Below are 24,500 nucleotides of genomic sequence, written 5' to 3'. Positions count from 1 at the left end.
TGTGGCGAGCGCAGCGAGCCACCGTGCCCGAAGCATGGCGAGCGGACGCGGTCTCATATGAAAAATGGGAGCCCAGATATTACATAAGTACCATTGCATCATATTGCACATTTTCTGGTGAATATTTGGTAACTGGAATGTGCGATTTTTTTAAATTTTTTTTGGTACTTGTTTCCTATCTGGGCGCCCGCTACGTTAATTGCGCACCATGCTATTCTCCGTATAAAAATCGGATCGCATCGGATACCACAAATGCACATACACGATATTGAACGATGCGATCCGATTTCGTTCCTGCTTTTATGGTTGGCCCATAGGATATATAGGAAACCCCCCCTGATGGTTTAAAATGCGCCTCCATTGTTAACGCCACCCCAGTATTGACGTCAACCCGAAGCGTGGCGAGCGGCGGCGGTACGCGTCCTCCGACTTTTTCATACCCCCACTATCCACGTCGGCGTGGAGTTGAGAATAGAAAGTGTGGCAAGCGCAGCGAGCCACCGAGCCCGAAGCGTGGCGAGCGCAGCGGATACTTCACAGGTATCCGTGTCCCCTCGCGGGCTTCACAGGTATCCGCGTCCCCTTGCGGGGCTCGCTGCGCTCGCCACGCTTCGGGCTCGGTGGCTCGCTGCGCTCGCTGCGCTCGCCACACTATTCTATTCTCAACTCCACGCCGACGTGGATAGTGGGGGTATGAAAAAGTCGGAGGACGCGTACCGCCGCCCCTCGCGGGGCTCGCTGCGCTCGCCACGCTTCGGGTTGACGTCAATACTGGGGTGGCGTTAACAATGGAGGCGCATTTTAAACCATCAGGGGGGGGGGTTCCTATACAAATCGTAGGTTTGCGGGGTTATTACATTGAAATCAATGTAAAATCGGGTCTCAGGGACCATTTAACATTGATTCCAATGTAAAAATCGGGGTTGATCGCGTCACCGCATGCGATGCGATCCGATTTAAAATGAAATCGGATCCGATCGGATAGCATCGTATGCCATCGTACATCATCGAGTACCGAATCCGATGCGATGCGATCCGATTTCATTACGGTGCCGTACGTAGAAAACCTGGGCGCCCAGATAGGAAACAAGTACCTTTTTTTTTGTAAAAGTCAGATTTTTGAAGTAACAGGAGTGTGCGTTTTTTTGGTAAAATGTACAAAAAGAAATGGCAAGGGGTCGCGTTCCCCTCCCCCCGAGGATAACCAGCCCTGGGCTCTTTGAGTCGGTCCTGGTTTCCCAAATACGGGGTAATACTTGTTGGGCTCTTGGACTGTTCCTGGTTCCAAACATATGGGGGACAAAAGGAGTAGGGGTCCCCCATATTTTGGTACCATCATCGGACTCCAACAGCCAGCAGGGTGATACTACAGCCGGGGGAGACTTTTATACACGGTCCCCTGGCCGGCAGCCCTGGATGGGGTCGCTGTGGGAGTGATGACCCCCCCAATAGAGAGGTCCCCCCAGGCTTTACTTGTCCAGGAGTGAAGACCGGGGCTGTCCCAGGCACCTTTCTCTGCTCAAGGTATAGTCGATTGCATTTCTCTGGCAGAAATATAAGAGGAAGGAAAGAAAAAAAAAATATGAAGAAAGTCAATAGTTTTCCACTTGTTATTACAGAAGGGAAAAAGAGTTGGGGTTTGTAAATTAGAAACAGATGAGAATGTTTTATGGAACTCAGAGGGTGTGGATTTAAACCTCATAACTCATTAGCGTTCCACTGGTAAGTGTTTAAAGGCAGCACCATGAGCAAGCATCGTGTGCCTGTGGGAGAGTATTACACGCAACGCATTTATTATTCTGCAGCAAAAAGGGGTTAATAAAATAATGGTATCTGTCCTCAGATTGCTTTTATGTTGGGAATGTGCAGAATGCCCCACAAAAGCAGCAGGTAGCAGCCCCAGCCCATCCTGCTGCTCCTTTATCCTTCTATTTATATATGATAATGCCAGGGTGCACACACTGAGTGCATAATAACAGTCCACGGGGGTTATATTTTTCTGTATATTTGCATTTATTTGAGTAGGAGCTGGGATTCAGTGAAATATAATTCTCTATATATATAGGAAGCAAATTAATACTTATTATGTATGGCATTCGTGAGCAAATACTTTTGTTTTTAAGGAGTGGGACCATCCCCAGCATTAATAAGCCAATTATTTTAGACACTGAGCTGGGAATAACTTCACTGACATAATTTTTCATGGTCCAGGTAAAACATGGTAGGTAGCACATGATTGGATGTGAGCTTAGCATGTGGTACACGGTCTCAACTCCTCCGGTCATGTGGCACAATCTGTTTAAATGCATTAAGTGGGCCTTCATATTGCTGACAGGAAGTGTGTGCAGTGTTCTTTGTGCAGAGGTTATATTTATATTACTATTGCTTCAATGTACAAGATGGCTGTAGAGGCTGCGCAACATATACACCATGTTTTCCTTAGAAGGAAATATTACCAATGATCTTATGTAGCATGATTTAGTTATTATTTATTGTTGACTAGACGACATACAGTAATATGATTGACCTCCTATAAGTGTAATATCAGGATTGGGTCGGTATATTGTCATCAAGGACCAACGACAAACCATTGTCTTGGTTTATTTGCCTGGACTCAAGTAGGAACATCTTAGCTTCCTGCACAAGTGACCCCTGGCTGAATGTGAGGTGTTATGGTTTGTGGCAGTACTGTATTTAGGGTTCTATATTAAAGGCTGTGTTTGAATAAAAACCGCCATGAGCTAGTACTTTATCGCCATCCACTTTATCTTCCTTCGAGGCTTAGTACATAGACTCCTGTAGCCCTGTACACAGCAGGCGATATAACGAGCCATATCGCTCATTTTGGCACTATGCGCACTCCTATAGGTCATTAACGACCTGCCCCGTCATTTGTGCATGTGCAGACGAGGGAACGCACAGTTAACGATGGCCACGCTGCATTCTGCATTCCATGTGGGTGTGAGAAAGAAGGGAAAACGGTAGAAAAGGTCAGATACTAATTATATAGACCAGTTATTTAGTTTGAATGAGCCCCTTTTTGAATGATAAACTATACATTTTCATTTCTTATGATTAGCCATAATTAACTAAATGGAGCGGACTTTTAATATGATTATTTTCCTAATCAAAATCAATTTGCCACTTACAATGCTGCTTAATTTGGTTTGGCTTGTGTGCACTCTGTTCAGTATATAGAGTTTATCTGTTGTGTCTGATGACTGCCTGTGTTTCCCTACTTTGCTTCTTGTTTGCTGCCTGCACTCACTGCCTTGTCTCTCCTATTGTAATGCTGACTACTCCCTGTGACATAGGGGTGTATTCAGTGCTTTCTGTGAGCTGTGACAGCGAGCAGGGCTGCCTGCTCGCTGTCACAGCTTGCAGGGTCAGTATTCAACTGCCTCCCTGCCACACACCATTTCCACCCTCGCTAATTTTTTGGAGCGAGAGGGAAACAGTGTATGCGGCCACTAAAACAGCGAGACTCGCGGCCAAATGTAGAGGGCTCCCTGCATGAGCCTCACTGTTTGGGGGAATTTCCCAGGCGCGTTGAATAGGGTGAGCGGACGGCGCGGGGGGGTTAAACAGCGAGGATCGCTTGTTTTCGGCAATCCCCTCTGTTTAACCCCCTCTCCTGCCGCATTGAATAGACCCCATTGGCTCTGCTATATCATATCACCTGGACAGACTTCTGCTTGTGTACCTCGACACTGCGCTAGCCTTCCTGCTTGGATGAATTTATAAACTATCAGTACTCTTAAATTTAAGTCCTTGGGATAACCAATTGCTGCGAGCACATAGGGATTATTTACAAAACGGGAATTGCTTTTGCTACCAGCATTACCATGTTCCTATCTGATAATAAATCAAGTGCAACAGACTCGTGATAACAGCTCTTTCACATAGAGGTGTATCTGACTAAAGATCTTTGAAATAACAATTTCCATATGTAAATTTGGATGTGTGAAACCTCGCCCGCACACCAACCCATTTCAAAGGGTTTTGGCAATGTGGACGTTTCTGTTATTCGGTTCTGCCTGGGTCACACACTTGTCTTTGCCACAAGTATAATGTCATCAGCCCTCCAGTTAGTATTCCAACTAAAGAAGGGGGGCAGAAAGATGCTCACAGAATCAGATGTTGAACGATACTATGGGCAGAGTTTACGAACAGACATGTGCATTAGTGAAGCGAGTATGATGTTGCCACAGTCTAGATGCAACTGTTGTTGCGATTTTGTATATTTTGTCTATGTAGACATTTGTGAGAGTACAGATTTGTCTATGAGGCAAGAAGGTTAGGGCTAGGCACTTAGAAAGAAGGGTTAGGATGTGGGATGGGGGGTAGATTTAGGTGGCAGGGTACAGGGGTTAGGCTTAGGCACTAGCAGGGAGGCTTAGGTTTAGGCTGAGAGTAGGGAAGGTTAGGTTTATTTGGGGAAAGGAGAAGGTAAATTTTCTTACCTGACCCTTGTCGGCATTCTCTCCATCGGGATGCCGACATCAGCATCCTGACTGCCAATCATCCATAGGTATCCCGTGTGAACAACATACTGTGGATCCATTGTACACCATTTATAATACAATGCTGGCAGCCTCAGGGGTTCAACAAAGAATTATCAGGAGATAGAGAGGGAGGGAAATAACTGGGGAGGAACTGGCTAGTATTAGAGCCAGATTTACACACAATGGGGCAGATGTATTAAGCCTTAACAAGAGATAAATGCAAGGGTGATAAGGAGAGATAAATGTCCAGCCAATCAGCTCCTTACTGACTTTTTTCAAACACAGGCTGTAACATGACAGTAAGCAGCTGATTGGCTGGACATTTATCTCTCCTTATCACCCTTGGATTTATCTCTTGTTAAAGCTTAATACATCTGCCCCAATGGCCCCTATTCTAGTTTAATCGCTCCCCTGAATGTACTCGCAGGGGACCGATTTTTAGCAACTGCACATGCGAATAGCCATGTATGTGCAGCTGCTGTGTGCGAGCAGCCAGGCGCTCGCACACAACAGTGAGGCCGGGATGCGTGGGGCGATGGGCCGGAGATCTACCCAGCATTTCATGGACGTTTCCATGAAAACATTGGACGTTCTTAAGGTAATTTCCCAATGGTGCGGGAGCAGGCAGCTGACATCAGTGGATGTCAGCTGGCTGCCCGCTTCCGGCACAGGGCACGCGCAGATCAGAGACACCACAGAGGTGTCTCAGATCTGTGAGCACTTTAAAAATCATTCGATGGTCAGCGATTTCTCCCCCGCACCCAAGGCTGTGAATGGATGTTTATGCAAAACATCCATTCACATGCGTGCGAGAAGGGGCAGGTGGTCGTGCAAGCAGCGTCTGGTGAACTCGCTATGCTGCGAAATTCGCAGCCTTGCAAGTCAACCAAAATAACCTTCAATATACTGTATGAGCACAATGTGGGAATTTTATGTGGATGCAGCAGCATACTGTATACTGTATTGCTGGAAATTTGGTGAGTTTTGATCAGAGATGTGCAGACAAGGTACAGGTGAAACACTTTCACCTGTAGACCAGTATACTGCAGAGTTTACACCATGTTTTGAATAATTCAAAGAAGATATACATAATATTTTTTATACCATTTTAATTGTATTACAAGCCACTTCTAGCTGGTCTGTGTTACTGCAACTTGACTCCTGTTTGTATGATCTGTGCAGTCTCACCTGCCACATAGTCAGGCCATTACCTTGTCTGGCTGCCCAGTTGTAGCTAAAAGCCGCCTCTGGTGGGTCTGTGTAACTACAGCTTTACTCCTGTTTGTATGATCTGTGCAGTCCCACCTGTAACATAGGGGTTTATTCTAGTTCATTCTTTCTGACAAAATCCTTCTTAGATGGACAAAACCATGTGCACTGCAGGTGGGGCAGATGTAACATGTGCAGAGAGAATTAGATTTGGGTGAGTTATTTTGTTTCTGTGCAGGGAAAATACTGACTGCATGATTTTACACTTCAATATAGATCTCACTTTGAAGAAAAACCCCACCCAAATCTAATTCTCTCTGCACAAGTTACATCTGCCCTACCCGCAGTGCACATGGTTTTGTCCATCTAAGAAGGATTTTGTCAGAAAGAATGGACTAGAATAACCCCCATAATCAGGCTATTAACTTGTCTGGCAGCCCAGGTGTAGTGAGTCCTAGTATGAGGAGGCTTGTCCTTTCCTGATTGGATACTGTGTCCTATATTACCCAGCCTGCCCTAGACTCGATGCTGGTTATACTCCTGACTAGCTGTGAACTACTCTGACCAAACCTGAGTGACTCTGATTTCTTTCTGGCATCTGTTTCTTCCTCCTGTGTCTCTGTCTGACAGATCCGGATTTGCCCTGCTCAGCATCCAATAGTCACTTTGTCTTTATGTAAATCCTGATGGCATCCAAGTACCTAATTCACTGGGACACAACAGCTGTTATAGGTGAAGCTCTAATGTGCAGGAGACTAAAGGACTTTTGGGAATTTGTAAGAGCGCAACCTAGTACCACCCTTGTGTCCATCATAACATAGTCATAACTGGAGTTTGACAGGTGAGGCTCTTCCTCACCAGACCGCAAATCACTGATTGGGATAGAGGTGAGGGAAGGTGGTAGAAAGATAGAGACATGGGGTTAAAGGGGTGGGAGGGGGGTAGAGAGAGAGACATGGGGATAGAGGTGAGGGGATGGGGAGAAAGAGACATGGGGATACGGGTAAGAGGATGAGGGAGAGAGACGTGGGGGTAGAAATGGGTGGGAGTGAAGTGAGGATTAGAGAGAGAGAGACAGACATGGGGAGAGAGGGGATGTGGGAGGAGAGAGAGAGTCATGTATAGAGAGGTGGGGGGATGGGGAGAGAGGCATGGAGAAAAAGAGGAAAGAGTTGTGGGGAGAGAGATAGAGAGTTTTCAGGGGATGGTTGAGAGAGAGTCATGGGGAAAGAGGTGAGGGGAAGGGGTAGAGAGCCTTTTTACTTTTGCAAAATGATTACTGTGTGTGTTCTATGTCTATGGATGTGAAAAATATTAAACGTGTCCCATTATTTCAATGGAATGCATTTGGCAACATCGATGCACTTTATAAGAGGAAGTGCATTTATACTGTAGGCGTCAATGTAATAAAAATATTAACAAGTAGAAATATGATATACGAGCACAGCATAAACCAGATGTCCAATTAATCTTACTAATTACTTAACACATAAACTAAGTTTCTATTAACAGCATTTAAAAAAAATGAAAATTGATCAATTAAGAATCTGGTTATAAAAGTGCTGATTGTATTTTGGCCTTTATTTCCTGCAATCGGCCACAAAAGCCCTCTAAATAGAAGCCCAGCGAAACATGCGTACCTGTATACACCGTGATCACACTAGACCTTCCTAAACCGGAAGCCATCTTGTCTCGGTAAAGACTATTATTATTATTATTATTATTATTATTATAATTTGTGAGCTGACACAGTGCTGGACATTAAAGAAAAGGGGCATAAGTAAAATCAGGGCATATGCAGGATTTGTAGGAAGCGGTTTCTGTGTGCGTGTTTCTTTGTAAGAAGGGGTTTTGGTTTTTGTGTGTGTGTGTGTGTGTGTGTGTGTGCGGGTGGGTTGGTGTGGGTGTGGGTATAGGCAGGGTGATCTATCCTCAAAAATGTGGTCACACCTGTAACAATGTAAGTTCAGAGATTTGATCGCATTCTCCATATGCATGAAGCTCCAGAATGCAAAACTTTCCAGAGCTTGTTCCTGTTAAACAATACAATGTATCGATAGCAATGCCTAATCCAAGCCCATGGGATTATTACTGCAGACAGAGAGCTATCCAATTGGATCCCTCCCAGTGTGGAATGAAAATCAATAGTTTTATTGTGCAAAGGTGTATATGCCACAGATACAGACTCATACTGCTCTAGAATGACTCCTTTCATTAAATAAATGTGTGTTTTTTTTCTAAAAATATTGCTAAGGTTAGTTTCATGTGTTTCTAAAACTAATCATGAAAGTGAGGGTGTATGGGAATTTAATACATGTGGTATTTGTGTGTTTGTAAACCTTTTCAGTACTTGTTTCCTAGCACGGCGCCCGCGATTTTGATTGTATCAATCTTGGCCGCAAAAATCGCGTCGAACGCATCGCATGCCAACCAAATCGCAGATCGACCCGATTTTTACATTGCAATCAATGTAAAATGGTCCCTGAGACCCGATTTTACATTGATTTCAATGTAAAAAGCCCCAAAACCACAATTTTTTTATTGAAACCCCCCCCCCCCCTCATGGTTGAAATGCCCCCCCCCCCCCCATTGTTAACGCCACCCCACTATTGACGCCAACCCAAAGCATGGCAAGCGCAACGGTACGCGTCCTCCGTCCTTTTCATTCCCCCACTATCCATGTCGGCGTGGAGTTGATTTTATAAAGTGTGGCGAGCGCAGCGAGGGGACGCGGATAACTTCACAGGTATACGCGTCCGCTCGCCACGCTTCGGGCTCGGTAGGAATACCCAGGAGGCTCACATCAGTAATAGAATCCAAAACCAGCAATAGCCATTTATCATGCATTTTATGTACTGATGGTGAAGAATACATTTCCTCCTTTAGTCTAAGAGGATGCCCTTGTGTCCTGGTCACCGACCTCAGTGTAAAGAGGGTGACTGATACTTCCTTATATTGCACCCTGATGTAGTTATACATTGTGGCCCTTATTCTGGTTCACTTGAAAAGGCAAATTCCTTCTCAAATGGACAAAACCATGAGGTGGGGCCGATGTAACATGTGCAGAGAGAATTAGATTTGGGTGAGTTATTTTGTTTCTGTGCAGGGTAAATACTGACTGCTTTATTTTTACACTGCAAAATAGATCTCACTTTGAAGTCAGACCCCACCCAAATCTAACTCTCTCTGCACAAGTTACATCTTCCCCACCTGCAGTGCACATGTTTGGTCCATTTGAGAAGGAATTTGCCTTTGTGAGTGAACCAGAATATTGACCATTGAGCATGTCTCATATTAAACGTCTTTTCTCGTAAACATTCCCAATTTGGCTAATCTGTCCTTGTAGCTCAAGGGCTCCATCCTTGAGCTTGGGTGCCCTTCGCTAATTTTTTTTTCGTTCTACAATGTCCTTTTTGTAGTGTGGAGCCCAGAATTGCACTCCGAATTCCGGGTGAGGCCCATCTAGTGGCTTGTAGAGTGTCATCCTTAGTTTCCATGCCCTGTCTTTATACATGCTAGGTATCCTATTGGCCTTAGCTGCAGCAGCTTCACACTGAGCACTGCACCCAAGTCTGTTATCTATTTGTTCTCCTAGGTCCTTTTCCAATTTGCTGTTGCAACGAGTTGTAGCTGGGCATACGATTATTTCTGTAAGCTGCATAGGTACTACAGTAGTTTGCTGAAGAACTTGGACCATGGTTAGACTACAGGTTAGTTAAATGTTGGCTCACTCCTTTACAGATGGACCTAGAAAAGTGGAAGCTGTTATATAAATTGCCCAACCCTGAGACTGACCTGTGGAAGGAGACATAGCCATGTGACCACAACAGATGCCCTTTCAGCTTGTAAAGAGGGCTGCGCTATTTCCGCACCCTCAGACTCTGGCCACACCCACTAGGACTATGGCCCAATAGATCTTCCCTAGCACCTGGTCCACTATATAATACACTACAAATAAGATGAAGCAAACCTTGTTGTTGGACTCATAGCTCCTTTAACTGTAAAGATTGATTGTGCAAGAGCTATTAGGATGGATTTACAAGATATTATAGGTTATTTTTACTGGAATGGAATGTACCCAGGAGAAAACCGAAGTATCTAGGATTTCTTTCCGTTTAATGTCCCATGTATATATTAGGAAAATCATGCAGATCTACACATTATTGTGAAATGCACTGTTATGTTAACTGGTTCATCTCTCAGATCTTACAGTATACTGTATATGGGCACAGCTCCAATCCCAAGAACTAAGCTGTGCCTTACAGATATATTACACTTCAATCGTCAGAAGTATCATTACTCCCAAACTTTACCCAATCATTTTGATGTACTAGGTCAGATTCCAGTTTTATCAGATGAAATGTGACATACAGGTTTTACCTCCCAACCATTCAAATAAAGAGTGAGGACAATTCTTATTTAAGAGAATCTAATATTGTAAATCACATACATTGAGAGTTTGTAAACATGAAGTTAAATAAAAAAATATATAACAATATAACACACTATATAACAATATAGTAAATGTTGAGTGACACAGTAATGAACATTGCTACAGGGTCTTATCTGCAAGGAGTTCCTCAGGGAATTCTTGTTTCATTCCAAATCTCACCACAACCAACTAACATTTGTATTTGCTTTATAGTGAGTGTGACGAGCTAGTTACATTATGTTGCCACAGTACTCTAGTTGCAGAATGCACTGCCACAGTACCTGTGTGGAACAATGGGCCTTGTTCATTAAGGATCGCATATGGGGCAGTAAGGATGATAATAGTTGGTATTACATGCCTCACAGCACTGAGGTCATGGGTTTGCTTCCCACCAGGGCCCTAATTGTGTGGAGTTTGTATATAGACTCCCCGTACTTGCGTGGGTTTCCTCCGGGTACTCTGGTTTTCTCCCACAATCCAAAATATACTGGTATGCTAACTGGCTCCCAACAAATTAACCCTAGAATGTCTGTGTATGTGATGTGTGTGTACATGTGGTAGGGAATATAGATTGTAAGCTCCACTGGGGCAGGGCCTGGTGTGAATGTTCAAATATTCTCTGTAAAACGCTGTGGCCCTGCATAGCTGACTGTCGGGGGGGGGGGGGGGCAGAAATCAGTACCGGGCCCCACAATTTCTAGTGGCAGCCCTGTCTGCACTATATAGTAAATACAAATATAAATTGAATGCGTGTGATCCGATCCTGATTCGATCAGGATCGAATCGAAACAGAATAGAAAGTAAATGGCACTGTGTGTACACTACTTAAGTCTAACCTTACTCAGGCTGCCTGTCACATGGTGCCTCATTCAGACCCATTAGCAAGGCTGCAATTTTTACAGATGGACAAAACTATGCTACACTGCAGGTGGGGTAGATGTAACACGTACAGAGAGAATTAGATTTGCAAATATTGCAGCCTTGCAAACATGGTTCACTTGAAAGGCAAAGGAAACTTCACCTCATGGGAAAACGTGGACAATAAGCCGCTGTTTTGAGAAATGCCTTCCCCTTACATTCAGCCAAATGCCTCTGCCTGTCAATCAGGCAGAGGTGCTTGCATTTTTGCTCTGTGATCACAGGACCCGCCCTGCACATGTGACCATTGGAAAACTGTACTGCAGATCGCAAAGGTAAAGATAATGTGCAGACCTTGTCAAATAATGGGCAGGGCCGGTGCAAGGCACCGGAGCGCCCCAGGCGAGTCGGGGTGGGGGCGCCCCGGTGCCGGGGGAGGGGAGGGGGGGTACCTGTCCTGTGGCGCTGTGCGGTGACGGGGGAGGGGGGTACCTGTCCTGCGGCGCTGTCCGGTGCCGGGGGAGGGGGGTACCTGTCCTGCGGCGCTGTGTATTTAAAGCTGGCGGCGGAGGCATTGGGGGTCCCTGCAGTCCATTAGAAATAACAAGCGATATCTGCCGGGCTATGCGGAAGCGCTTCTGTTGTGAAAACACTGTCAGCACGGCGCACGCTGATCTCAGCCAATCAGCGTGCTGCCAGTGTTTTCACAACAGAAGCGCTTCCGCATAGCCCGTCGGATAGCGCTTGTTATTTCTAATGGACTGCAGGGACCCCCGCTGCCTCCGCCGCCAGCTTTAAATACACAGCGCCGCAGGACAGGTACCCCCTTTTCCCGGCACCGGACAGCGCCGCAGGACAGGTACCCCCCTCCCCCGTCACCGCACAGCGCCGCAGGACAGGTACCCCCCCTCCCCTCCCCCGGCACCGGGGCGCCCCCACCCCAGGCAATGTTATGGGATATATATCACATGGAACACATAGCTAGTATAGTAGAAGAAAAATCGGGCAGGTTCGAGAAGATATGGTCCCCATGGCTAAGCTATCATAAGATGCCCCCTCCATTTGCATTCGGCCTATGAAAAGGAAAACGGGTAAAGGTAAACAATAAATACTCCAGACCGAAGGTGGGAAAATGAGGAAAGAAAACAGATAGAATAACCGTTTACACTTCCTGGAAACATTGGTTTCTGTTGCATGGAGGTAAACTCCTAACCAAACAAAATCATGTAGTGTACATGGATAAAAACTCAGATAGGCAACAAGAACGATACCCCCCCCCCCCCCCTTTCTATCTATATTTTTGCTTTTCCCCTTCTCTTGTTTCTCTTTTTTTTTTTTTTTATAATGGATACATGAGTCTTAAAATAAGAAAATGTATGAAGTTATATGTATAATAAGAAAACTCTCAATAAAATGTTTAAATAAATAAAAAAGAAATAACAAGCGCTATCCGCCGGGCTATGCGGAAGCGCTTCTGTTGTGAAAACACTGGCAGCACGCTGATTGGCTGAGATCAGCGTGCGCCGTGCTGCCAGTGTTTTCACAACAGAAGCGCTTCCGCATAGCCAGGCGGATAGCGCTTGTTATTTCTAATGGACTGCAGGGACCCCCGCTGCCTCCGCCGCCAGCTTTAAATACACAGCGCCGCAGGACAGGTACCCGGGCGGCACGGGGGGGGGGGGCAAAATGCCTAGATTTGCCTAGTGGTGGCGCCGGCCCTGATAATGGGTGTTCTCAAGCTCTACTGTATAGGCATATATAAAGACATTCAGTTCAAGATCCAATAAAATTTGACAGGAATGAAGATTGCACCACGAAAATTAACAGAAGCTTATACAGTACCACCTTCTGATGAAGGCTGAGGTTAGATACTGACACTTTAGACAATTTAGATATATACAAGTAAAGTAAACTATGAAGAGGAAGTATGAAAAATATTGAAATATGTGTTACTTAAACTAGTCAGCATTGATTGGTCTTTACTAATCTGTGTTTTATGCATCCAAACTATCCAGCTTTCCGCAGGAACATCCCGGTTTTTGGCAACCGTCCTGCCCGGCGCCAGCAATGTCCCGTGCCAGGGGTGGGGGACAGTTGGGTGTCCCCCGTGACGTTCGGTGTATAGACACTGTGCGCATTGCCACAGCGTCTATTCCCACAGCAGGGAGGCTGGGGGCTGGCCAGCAGTTTACAGAGCCGCTGGTCAGGCCCCCACAGCGGCGAAAACAGGGGTGTGGCCTTGCAGGAATGATGCATTTTGTAGGCCATGCGGCATGCCCCCTTGCTGCTGAGCCATGCCTCCTAATTTCGGGCGCGTAAAGCTGTCCCTCTTTGCTGGGCTGACAATTTGGGAGGTATGTTTTATGTAACATAACTTTCATAGCAACATCATAGAAAAACCTGAAGTTAATGACGGTTGGGCGCAATGTGAGTGTAGGGTTTGTTGAATTGTGAAGTTTTTAGTTGTGCAAGACACATGCCGTGGATTTGCACCTCCTAATCTACAGTGATTGCACACATCTGATGTGCAGCTGGACCCTGACTATACACATAAATATGCAGACCTGTAAAAGTATCACAAATACACTTCTATAGATGCTCTGTGCAATCTTACTCTATCACTGGCCCCTGTCTGGTGACTTTTTGTCTCACATCTATGAGCAAGCCACTCAAAGCAACTTCCTGCCTGTGTACAATTTAAATCAGACTGAATATGTTTTTGTAAAAATGTATAGGATAGGAAAAGGGGTACAGAAATGAGAATGCATATGGGTGGAAGAAATTAAAAGTTGCATTGAAAAAAATCATTGACAAAATCTTCATACAATATGAATAGAAATCAGACCTGTAACATTTTGGTGCCCCTTCCCCACCAGCCTCTAAAGGGGCATACACAGAGGCGACTTTAGCCCATTTTGTGAGCGATCTATCTAGATCGCTTACAAATTAAGTACGGATCGCTTAGTGTTTATGCCTCCGAGCAATGGCAATGCCTGGCCCCGCCATTGCCTGACTGGATCTTGACAACATGTAGTCAAGATCTAGTTAAATCGCCAGTGTTCTAATCAGAGAACATTGGTAAGCACAGATCGCCCATACACACATCGCTACATGTGGATGGACAATCTAGCCGCCTGGAAGCACAAGGGTGATTTCTGTAGCCTGCATCACTCAGCATGTGTGTATGGTGTTTAACGGTTTTATAATCAGGCACCTAGCAGAGACTACACAGTGAATCATGCATAATAAAAAGTAAGTTTATATAGTGTCAGTATTTTGGGGTGAGCATTGGAGTGTGGTGCCCCCAGCGCTATACCGCCTGGGCTCCTTCTGGGCATCACCATTTCACACTTATATTCACATTTAATATAATTTCTTTGTATTTCTTTATCAATGCATTTTTCCTCACCTTTTGATGCTTCACTGCTATCATTATTTGTGTGATGCCCTGGTTTTTCTTTTGGCTGGGCTGGTTTGGGATTGCCCTGTACCCAAGACGTGAACCCCAGGAATCCGTAAGCGGTTGTATGCAGAAAACCTCTTATATGATATTGTTATATGTATATTGTATTTTTGGGTACTAAATGATTGCAAAGTGCACATGCATCTTTTATTTGTGTAGTACTATAAATCTCAGCAATTAACACCTCTCATTACAATCAGGGTGTGTAGTCTAGAGCACCTATTATTTATTTTTCACCATTTTCTTATATAGCGCAGCAAATTCTGTTGCGCTTTACAATTGGACACACACATAAAGCAAAGCTGGGAAATAACAAACCGTAATAGAGGTAAGAAGGCCTTGCTCGCAAGCTTACAATCTACAGTATAAGGTAATAGGCATTGATTCATAAGGATAGATGCTAGGATTGCATAGTTGTTCACTGGATTGCAAGGGTTCTATGTGTGCTGCTTGATATCAAAGCAATGATGAATCAGGTTCAGAAGGAAGAAAATAGTGAAAAAAGAAGATATGGGGAGGATATGTGTGGGATATAATATATATAATAGGATAGGGAAGCTTATAATGGTGGAGTGTCTGGTTCTGGAATGGGATAAGCTTGCCTGAAGAGGTGAGTTTTCAGGGAACGCTTGAAGGTTTGGAAACTAGAGAAGAGCCTTATTGAGAGTCTACTCTTCCTATATAATTTTAGATAGAATGATAGATGGTGTAGACACAAGGAGCCAATCACTTAAAGCATAGTAGAGACCCCGTGGCTAATGGGTAAATACTTAAACATTTCACCAGGGGATAACTGATCATGGGCCGCCATCTGATGAGTGTATGGAGGCACAGATTTGGCACAAAGGGCAGTATTCAATGTCAAATATTCTCCGTGCATGGCGAGAGATTTTTTCTCTCGCCATGCACTCTCCGTGTTCCGGAGCCTCCTGCTCCCCCTATTCAACGTGTTAAAGACTCGCCGCCACTCGCGGCGAGTCTTAACCCCTGCAGCGGACGAGCGTCCGCGGCAGGGAGCTGTCAGGGAGCCGGGGGACGTAGCAGCCAAGAGAGATTAAAGTCTCTCTTGGCTGCTGCAGGGGATATGGGGTGGGGAGCAGGGCTCCCCTGGACCCAGGCAGCACAGGCTGCCCCCCCTATAGCCAGCGGGGGACCCAGTATTCACTGTACCCGAACGTGCATCGGGTGCAGTGAATATATGAATATCTAATGAGCGGCTCGAGCGCTCCGGCCCCCTGCTGGCTGCACTGTGTAAAAAAAAAAAAAATGTAAAAAAATATTTTTTTTTAAAATTAAATATATATTCATGTGCTATAGGCACATGAATAAAAATAACATGGCCCTTCACAGAAAAAAAAACCTAATTTTTTGACACCAACATTAAAAAAAACACCCTTTTAGTTTAAAAGTTCACATTCCTGCTCTCCATCAAAAGATGGAGAATTTCTACACGGAGAGAGACGGCGAGAATCACTTAGAAAGACGGAGAATATTTCACATTGAATAGGGTGGCTCGCCTTTGGAGAAAAAAAACCTCTCTCCACCGCGTGAAAAGCACAAACTCTCCAGAAATCACAGCGAATTTTTCTCATTGAATACTGCCCAAAGAATATCAGTGACACAGGTAATGCCGCTACTGCACCATGCAGATACTCTTACAGTACATCAGGATCAAATGTAAAATTGCTGCTACAAGAGGATTTGTGTAGGAAGATGAGACATTTAGAAGTGGATAAGTTATTGTCCCACATCTTGAGTTAACAATAGTTTTGTGCGCATCAGGTGTTACGTGTCAGAATCAGTTAGGAGTCCAAATTTACCTGGGTAACAGAAACTGTGGTACCAGGGAATGGGATGAGTATCTTATATACAACTACAGTAACTTACTCAACAAATTCAAATATCATTGAGTTTTGCCTTTTACTGACTGTTGTGAATTCCAATGTAGAACACTGTCAGCAGAATGATGGAAGTGTGTTGCTTATTTAGTACATAATGTAAACCAGACAACTTGGTAACGCAGAAAGGAAACAGTTCAACCAAGATCACAGTGCTCCTCTAGAATATACAGTGCGGGTTCAGTTGTTTAAGCAATAAAATGTATTTGTTTGGATCCACATCAAAACATTCTTTTGTAGGTTCAGCATGCTGGTGCGTGAGTGGGATGCAATTATTACTCAAGATTTTTAGGATTTTTTTATTAGCCCTTATCGCTGACTTTGGTCCTTTCATCTGTTTTATACACAGGAGGAAGAGGAGGATGGGCTTCCCAAAAAGAAATGGCCAACGGTGGACGCTTCTTACTATGGGGGACGAGGAGTCGGTGGAATTAAAAGGATGGAGGTAAAAACTACAGAGGGAATTTTTATCATGTTTTTAATAACTCTCTGGGGGGAAAGCAATCCCGGATCACGGCTGTTGATCCCTGCCAACAGATGTTATCCTGGCCTGTTTGCGGTTTGCCCGACAGCAAATCGGCAGGCAGGATTCAATGCCCCGCCTGCCGATCGGCAAAAAGGGGAAGTGTTCATGAAAATGGCCATGGATTGTCGATCTACGGCTGGGATCGCCACAATCCACAGCCATTGTCGGCAGAATGGGCCCGACAGCTTTCAAAGTCCCTCTTCAATGTTGTCGGTAAAGACAGCATTGAATAGGGCTCCGTCGCTATTTCCCCCATCGGGAATCGCGGCGGAGGATTGCATCCCCAGACAGTGGGGGAGATTCTCTAAGAATCTCCGCCCCCCTTCGCCGCCCATTGCATATTTAATTATCGCATATGCTGTAACATATGCAATAATTAAGGCAAAGGACAGCTCTTGCGTTAAGAGCTGTCCTTTGCGGTGAGAGTCGCCGGGTCCCAGCAGGTCCCGGCGGCTCTCCCCTCCCTCCCACACCCGGCGCTGCTGCTGCTGCGCCGGGCTCTCCTCCTCCCTGCACCCAGAAGAGGATCAGTGCAGGGAGGAGGTCACAGGTCCGGGCAGCACTGCGCTGTGCTGCCCGGTCACAGGTGAGGGGGGAGGGGGCGATGCGGGGCGGCGGAGGGTTGCGATAGAAGCCCATTGGCTTCTATGGGGCATCGCCAGATTTTTCTGGCGATGCCCCCCGCCGCGGTAACCCGGCGGGGGATGCTTACAGCATCCCAAAATGCGGTAAAAACCCCGATAACGGGGTTTTTACCGCATTTTTAGCTTAGAGAATCTCCCCCAGTGTGTCTATTTATTTAATGTCCATTTGTGTAATCCTACTATGCTTCATGTTCTAAGAAACTAAAGCATTGCTCTGGATTTAACCCCTATTGGCTACAAAATCTTAGTCCGTATCACCCAATGATGTCTCAGGACACCCTGCACTTCCTACACGAGATATAGGGCAGATTTATCAAGCCTGGGGAAGTGATAAAGTGGCCAATGACAACGCACCAGCCAATCAGTTTAGAACTGTCAAATTACAGGCTTGGTTTAAAAAATTACAGCTAGGAGCTGATCGGTTGATGCGTTATCACCTTCCACTTTATCACTTCACCAGGCTTAATACATATGCCCCAAAATCCTGCTTCTATTTAAGTAACCATAATTTCTGGAAAGGTATCGAATGCCTCAGTAGTGATGTGCGGCCAGTTGGGGGGGGGGGCAGAGACTTATCTGTCACATTCTAGTACAAGTTTGACAAAAAAATAAATAGAATAATACTGTACTGTACAAAAGATATTTATAACTTCAAAATATCATTTTGTGTTATTCTAATCATTGGATAGTCAGGACTCCCCACCAAATTATATATGTGTGTAAATCTGGCTCTGATTCTAGCCAGTGCCTTCCCAGCCATTGACCTTACTGTGCCTCACCGTGACTCAGTGTAACTGAACTGTCCCATCCAGTGAGCTGCTGAGATCTCCCACAAGGGACGCTTCTGTATATGGGAGGACAGCATTTGGTGCCTGCCCGCATTTGATGTTGCAGAAAACATGGGAAGATCTAGAACTGGAAGATAACTTCTGAGTATTCCTCAGAAGAACTGAAGAACTATGACAGTTCTGTAATAAACTTTTCTTATTGACACATGTCATGCCAGTAGCTGTTTTTAGGAAACTTTGTCAATTACAGTTTATAGTTACACTTAATGCATGGGAAATGAGATTTTATGCAACTTTGCCCCAATGATGTGCCTATAAATATAAATTATAAATATGCAAAACAAGACCCACGCCTAAAAACTGTTAAGGCAATGAATGGGGTGTTACTGAGGAGGGAGGAGGTGGCTACAGTAGTACTGCACTCAAAAATGGTCCACTTCACTGGTGGCACATTATGGTATTGTCACATTTGTCTCATGGAAGGCGTTTGTGTATTAAAACTTCCCCGTGGTGCCTTCTAATACTCTCTTATTTTGCAGTGGGCAGCTCTTTTTTTTATTTTATAGTACACACATTTCAATAAAACAAACAAGTTGTTTATACAGTAGGGGCGGGATGCTATATAGCAGAAATGCGGTAAAAACCCCGTTTTCGGGGTTTCTACCGCATCTCTATATGCTATATGGCACCTCCGCAGTGTCAGCGCTGCGGAGGGAATCGCCAGCTAAAGCTGGCGAATCCCTGCAGAAGCCTATGGGCTTCTTACCGCAGCGCTGTTTGAGGGATCCGTCACGGATCCCTCCCAGCGTGCCCTGCGGCCGGCGCCGGGGTCTGCGCATGCGCAGATGGACTCCCGGGTCACAGACCCGGAAGTCCAGCGCCGGCACCGCATCGCAAGGGACAGCTCTTACCGCAAGAGCTGTCCCTTGCATGAATAACGGCATATGTTATAGCATATGCCGTTACTAATAATGCGGTAGCCGGCGATAATGGGCGCGGATGTTACAACATCCCGCCCTTTAAGAGGTAATTCCCTCATCTATACACATATAGGGTGACATGTACTAAGCCTTGAAAAGTGATAAACCACCAGCTAATCAGCCCCTAACTGTCATTTTCTAACCCAGCATTTGACATGACAGGAGGTAATTGGCTGGTGGTTTATCACTCTCCATTGTATCACTTTTCAAGCTTAGTATTTGGCCTATAATAAGTAGAATAAACATAAAAGTAGTATTATTCAGTGATTGTCAGTGATGTGCAAAACACAAGTCTGTAACATGTAAGCTCAAAGTAACAATGTCATAAAGGGTGCCGCAATCACCAAGGGCGGGATGTTATAACATCCGCGGCCCCCCTTCGCCGGACATCGCATTATTAGTAACGGCATATGCTATAACATATGCCGTTATTCATGCAAGGGACAGCTCTTGCGGTAAGAGCTGTCCCTTGCGATGCGGTGCCGGCACTGGACTTCCGGGTCTGTGACCCGGGAGTCCATCTGCGCATGCGCAGACCCAGGCGCCGGCCGCAGGGCACGCTGGGAGGGATCCGTGACGGATCCCTCAAACAGCGCTGCGGTAAGAAGCCCATAGGCTTCTGCAGGGATTCGCCAGCTTTAGCTGGCGATTCCCTCCACAGCGCTGACACTGCGGAGGCGCCATATAGCATATAGAAATGCGGTAGAAACCCCGAAAACGGGGTTTTTACCGCATTTCTGCTATATAGCATCCCGCCCCAAGCCCCCAATCAACGCTCAACTTTACATCTCAACATGACCCAATACAGTGGGCATGTTACCACTTTCCCTGCACTGGCTGGGCCCACAAATAGCCAGTTCTTGTACCGAGGAGATTTCCTCATCATAAGCTATGCATGGCTCACACTCTCCCTCTCTTTGGGGGAAGTTTACTAAGATGGGAGTTCAATTTCAGATGGGATGCTGCTATTAACAACCAATCAGACACTATCTATTGTCTTGTAGAAGGTGCTAAATAAATATGAAGTAGATTCTGATTTGTTGCCCATAGCAACATACCATGTGTAATAGAACTCACATCTTAGTGAATTTCACCCTTTGTATCTAAAGCAGAGGATTCCTCTGAGCTCCTTATTAGTGGAACATGTCCATCTCCTGCTAGTTATCTGCCTTAGACAATATATACAGTATCATCAAATGTATACCCAGCCTGATATACTGTATCGTCCCAGCACGGATTGGAATACTACTGACTACATATATATTTATTAGCCATATTGCCTAGTGCAGGGGTCCTCAAACTATTTGGAACCCCATCACCCCATAGCACAGTTTATATTTATGGAATTGGCTGGTAAGGGCTATGGTCACATGGTACACCAGTTTGACATGCATTGGGTGGACCACTGAAGGTCAACATGGCTAAGGGTGACAGGGTTGGAATTTCGACATAAGCATTAGGTCGACAATGGGAAGGTCAACAGTCAAAAGGTCAACATGGGTTTTTCACATTTTTTGGAGCTGACATGTGCCGACAGACAGTATTTCATGCCCTACCATTGACTATGGCATGGTGGGAGAATAAAATAGTGTGCTGAGCGCAGCGAGGCCCCACATCTGAAGCATGGGAGAGGGGACACAGTACACTATGATGGTGTCCATATCGACTAATGCTCGTGTCAACTTTCCAACCATGTCGACATATTTCATGTGTCAACCTAAGCCATGTCGACCTTCGGTGATGACCCAATGCAGGTCGACCTTCTTTGGTTTGACCCAATGAACCATACTTGCTGGTACACTATACAAAGTATGTTTCCATTTATTACTCTACCGCCCGCCCTATAATGATTACAATGATAGTTTTGGTAAACTTGTGTGACTAATGGCAGTAACTGAAGGATGCTAAGACTGTATAATATGTATAAATGTAGGTGCGATGGGGCGAGAGGGGCTCCACAGAAGAAGGAGCTAAGCTGGAGAAAGCAAAGAACGCCAAGGTGAAGATGCCGGAGCAGGAATATGATTTTCCATCACCGAAGATCCTTAACACCGGTTATGGAAAGCCAAACTCCTCCAGGAAGTGGTACTCCCCAATTAAGGTAGGACCTACAGTGTACAGTGTATAGCGTATTGTAATTAGTAGTGGCCAATACGTTTCCATGTGATATTGGGATTATATACTGCATGTAGCCATTATATATTATATATAACATTATATATGGGTTTTAGCCTGAAGGCCACTATCCATTAAATGCTAATAGTATTACATGTCCATTATTTTTTTACCAGTTTCTTATATAGCGCACACATATTCTGCAGCGCTTTACAGAGAATATGTGAACATTCACATCAGTCCCTGCCCCAGTGGAGCTTACAATCTATATTCCCTACCACATGTACCCACACACACAGACATTCTAGGGTTAATTTGGTTGGGCTGCACAGACTGTATCTCATCGCACTGCCCTGTCGCACTGTGTATGGGCACCTTAAGATCCCTTGGCATGCGCGCAGTGCCAACATGATGCATGTGCTGCTTACGATTATTGTTAATTTCAAGAAATGTCGGCATTGCCTGCATCTGAATCAGGCCCAACAGCCGCCAACATTTTCTTTGCCATTCTCAGTACACCCGCGCTAATGATACTTTCTATCCTATAAATATAAAAAAGAAATGCAAATAAATTTGGCCTATCTGAGCGCATGGCTAGATAGTTCTGATTTTATTATTATTATTATTATTATTATTATTATTATTATTATTATACAACATTTTGATAAATAAGAAGCAGTACTATATGAATGATGCCCCTATGAAAATGCAAAGTGGACAGTGGTCATCTTCTCATACCTGCAAGCCCAGGAAGCCGGCTATTGGTGCCCATACACGGTGCCTTTTGACTGTGCAATGCAATGCGCGATCCCACGCACATCACATAGCACGTAACTTTTGTACTAGATCGCATTGCATCCTAGTACAAAATGCACACTGCTGTAGCACCTTGCACGCATTTTGAACTAGATGTGATGCAATGCGATCTAGTTCAAAACGCACAGAGCACATCACATTGCTCTGTGTATGTGCACCATATGCACTTATGCAGTCCTTAGGGTGCCCATACACACACTGATTTTCCCGGTGCGATGTATGCGATGAGATGCCCGCTCCCGCGGCATCTCATCGCACAGGACAAAAAGCATGTGCTGCACATACTTTTTGTACTGTCTTTTGATCGCATCGCACGCACAGCCCATGCAATGCGATGCAATGCTATTTAGCACAAAACGCACAGCAAAATCGGTGCGTGTATGGACACCTTTATAACTGGAACCTGTACTAACCTGGGATTGATTAAAGGTTGCAGGTGCCCTAGCATAGGTGTGCGCAGCCCATTTTATTAGGGGGTGCACCATTGGAGGGGCGTGTCCATCATCGCCAACTGGGCATCAATACTAAACAGATGGTTACTTATTTATGTATATGGGTTTCAGAATTGACACCCCCACCACCACCATCACCACCACCATATACACAAAGCAGAGACAGGGGCAGTGATGGAAATATGGCGATTGAAAATCTTTCATATGTATAAAAAAATGTTAAGCGCACTTTTGCTGCTATTTTTTTCTGCTAAGTTTCTCACATATCAGCAGGTATTACCTGCCGGTAAGTGTGCTAAGCTACGGCAGCTACAGGGGAAGCAAATGCAAAAAGAGTAAAGAAGGGTCCCTCTGTGCGCCTAGGCAGCCTGTGGGAAGGTACACCTAGATGATATCCCCCAATATTAAAAACAGAACAAATACAAGCAAAGTGAAGGTGTTCCTCCCAGTGGCGCCCTATAAAGAAGAGTACGTCCCTGTGAGTAAAGGGACGATCCTCTTCTCCGTAACACGTGGTAATGTATAATACCCCGGACATCCCTCCTTTTGATAAAAGGATCCTCTTCTCCGTATCACAAAGGAAAGCCAACAATTGGTGTTAATCCCTTGGACCATCCACAGGGGGGCAGAATTCCCTCCAATGGTGTAAATACCGGAAAAAGAGTAAAAAGGAGGTACATAGAATAATACCCTTTATTTAGACACAAAATAAATCCACAAATACAGAGGTAAAAAAGTGGCCAATTACCCAGGTGTTGGAGAACTTATGTGGGTACAGAAGTTCTCTAATGCGCATAAGCGGAAGGTGAATACCCGGGATACACCTCCACATCCAGGCCAAAGGGGTAATAGGTCCACAGTCCAGTCCTCACTAGAAACAATAGGCAGCAGGAGCTCCAAACGTTTTCGATCATCCACTGTGATCTTCTTCAAAAGGGAGTAAGTTCTCCAACACCTGGGTAATTGGCCACTTTTTTACCTCTGTATTTGTGGATTTATTTTGTGTCTAAATAAAGGGTATTATTCTATGTACCTCCTTTTTACTCTTTTTCCGGTATTTACACCATTGGAGGGAATTCTGCCCCCCTGTGGATGGTCCAAGGGATTAACACCAATTGTTGGCTTTCCTTTGTGATACGGAGAAGAGGATCCTTTTATCAAAAGGAGGGAAGTCCGGGGTATTATACATTACCACGTGTTACGGAGAAGAGGATCGTCCCTTTACTTACAGGGACGTACTCTTCTTTATAGGGCGCCACTGGGAGGAACACCTTCACTTTGCTTGTATTAGCTACAGGGGAAGGTCTTGTGATCTTGCAATAATTCCATTATCTCATGCATGCACAGTAAAGCCAGCTGAGACACAGTGCATCAGCAATAGTTGTAAGATACATGTTGCTATAGTGCATATCCCACTGAGTGAGAAAAAAACATGGCTGAGCTTCACAAATACTGTACCAAATTCAACATGGCTGCAGAGACATGCGTCTCATTGGGATGTGTTTTCTCCCTCGGGAGCTGCCAGTACAGGCTACGATTAGGAGAGAGCGTGCTTCCTGTGGGAAGCAACTTCCTGCTTTTTTTTCATCCCACCCCAGCTTCTATGGGCTGCAACGGTTATAGTCCATATGAGCCAGTGTTTTGCACATGTGTAGTCCCAGAGCTGCTAATTCGCATTGCACTGGTCACAGCACCTCCCAAATCCATTGTGCTCTCCTATCTTCCTATTGCAAGCAGCACAAAACCCACTGGTGTATCTATAATGTGCTTGCTGTGCACACGGGAGCCCTGGATCCAGGGGGGGCCTACGACCC

At 45.2% G+C, this 24,500-nt stretch overlaps 1 protein-coding gene across 1 annotated transcript in view; it reads left to right on the top strand.

Moving 5' to 3' along the window:
• The window catches only part of ANTXR1 (ANTXR cell adhesion molecule 1), a 198,668-nt gene that overhangs the window by 142,903 nt on the left and 31,265 nt on the right, over window positions 1-24,500 (top strand). Inside the window, exons 15-16 of the mRNA XM_083184560.1 lie at window positions 16,715-16,810; window positions 21,237-21,404. Coding sequence (XP_083040686.1) covers window positions 16,715-16,810; window positions 21,237-21,404 — 264 coding nt within the window. The remainder of the gene's footprint in view (window positions 1-16,714; window positions 16,811-21,236; window positions 21,405-24,500) is intronic.

This window comes from Crinia signifera, chromosome 4, assembly GCF_055691185.1.
Source record: "Crinia signifera chromosome 4, ASM5569118v1, whole genome shotgun sequence".
NCBI lineage: Eukaryota > Metazoa > Chordata > Amphibia > Anura > Myobatrachidae > Crinia > Crinia signifera.
The sequence above is the reverse complement of the archived record's forward strand: the minus strand, read 5'-3'. Positions and strand labels throughout refer to the sequence as shown.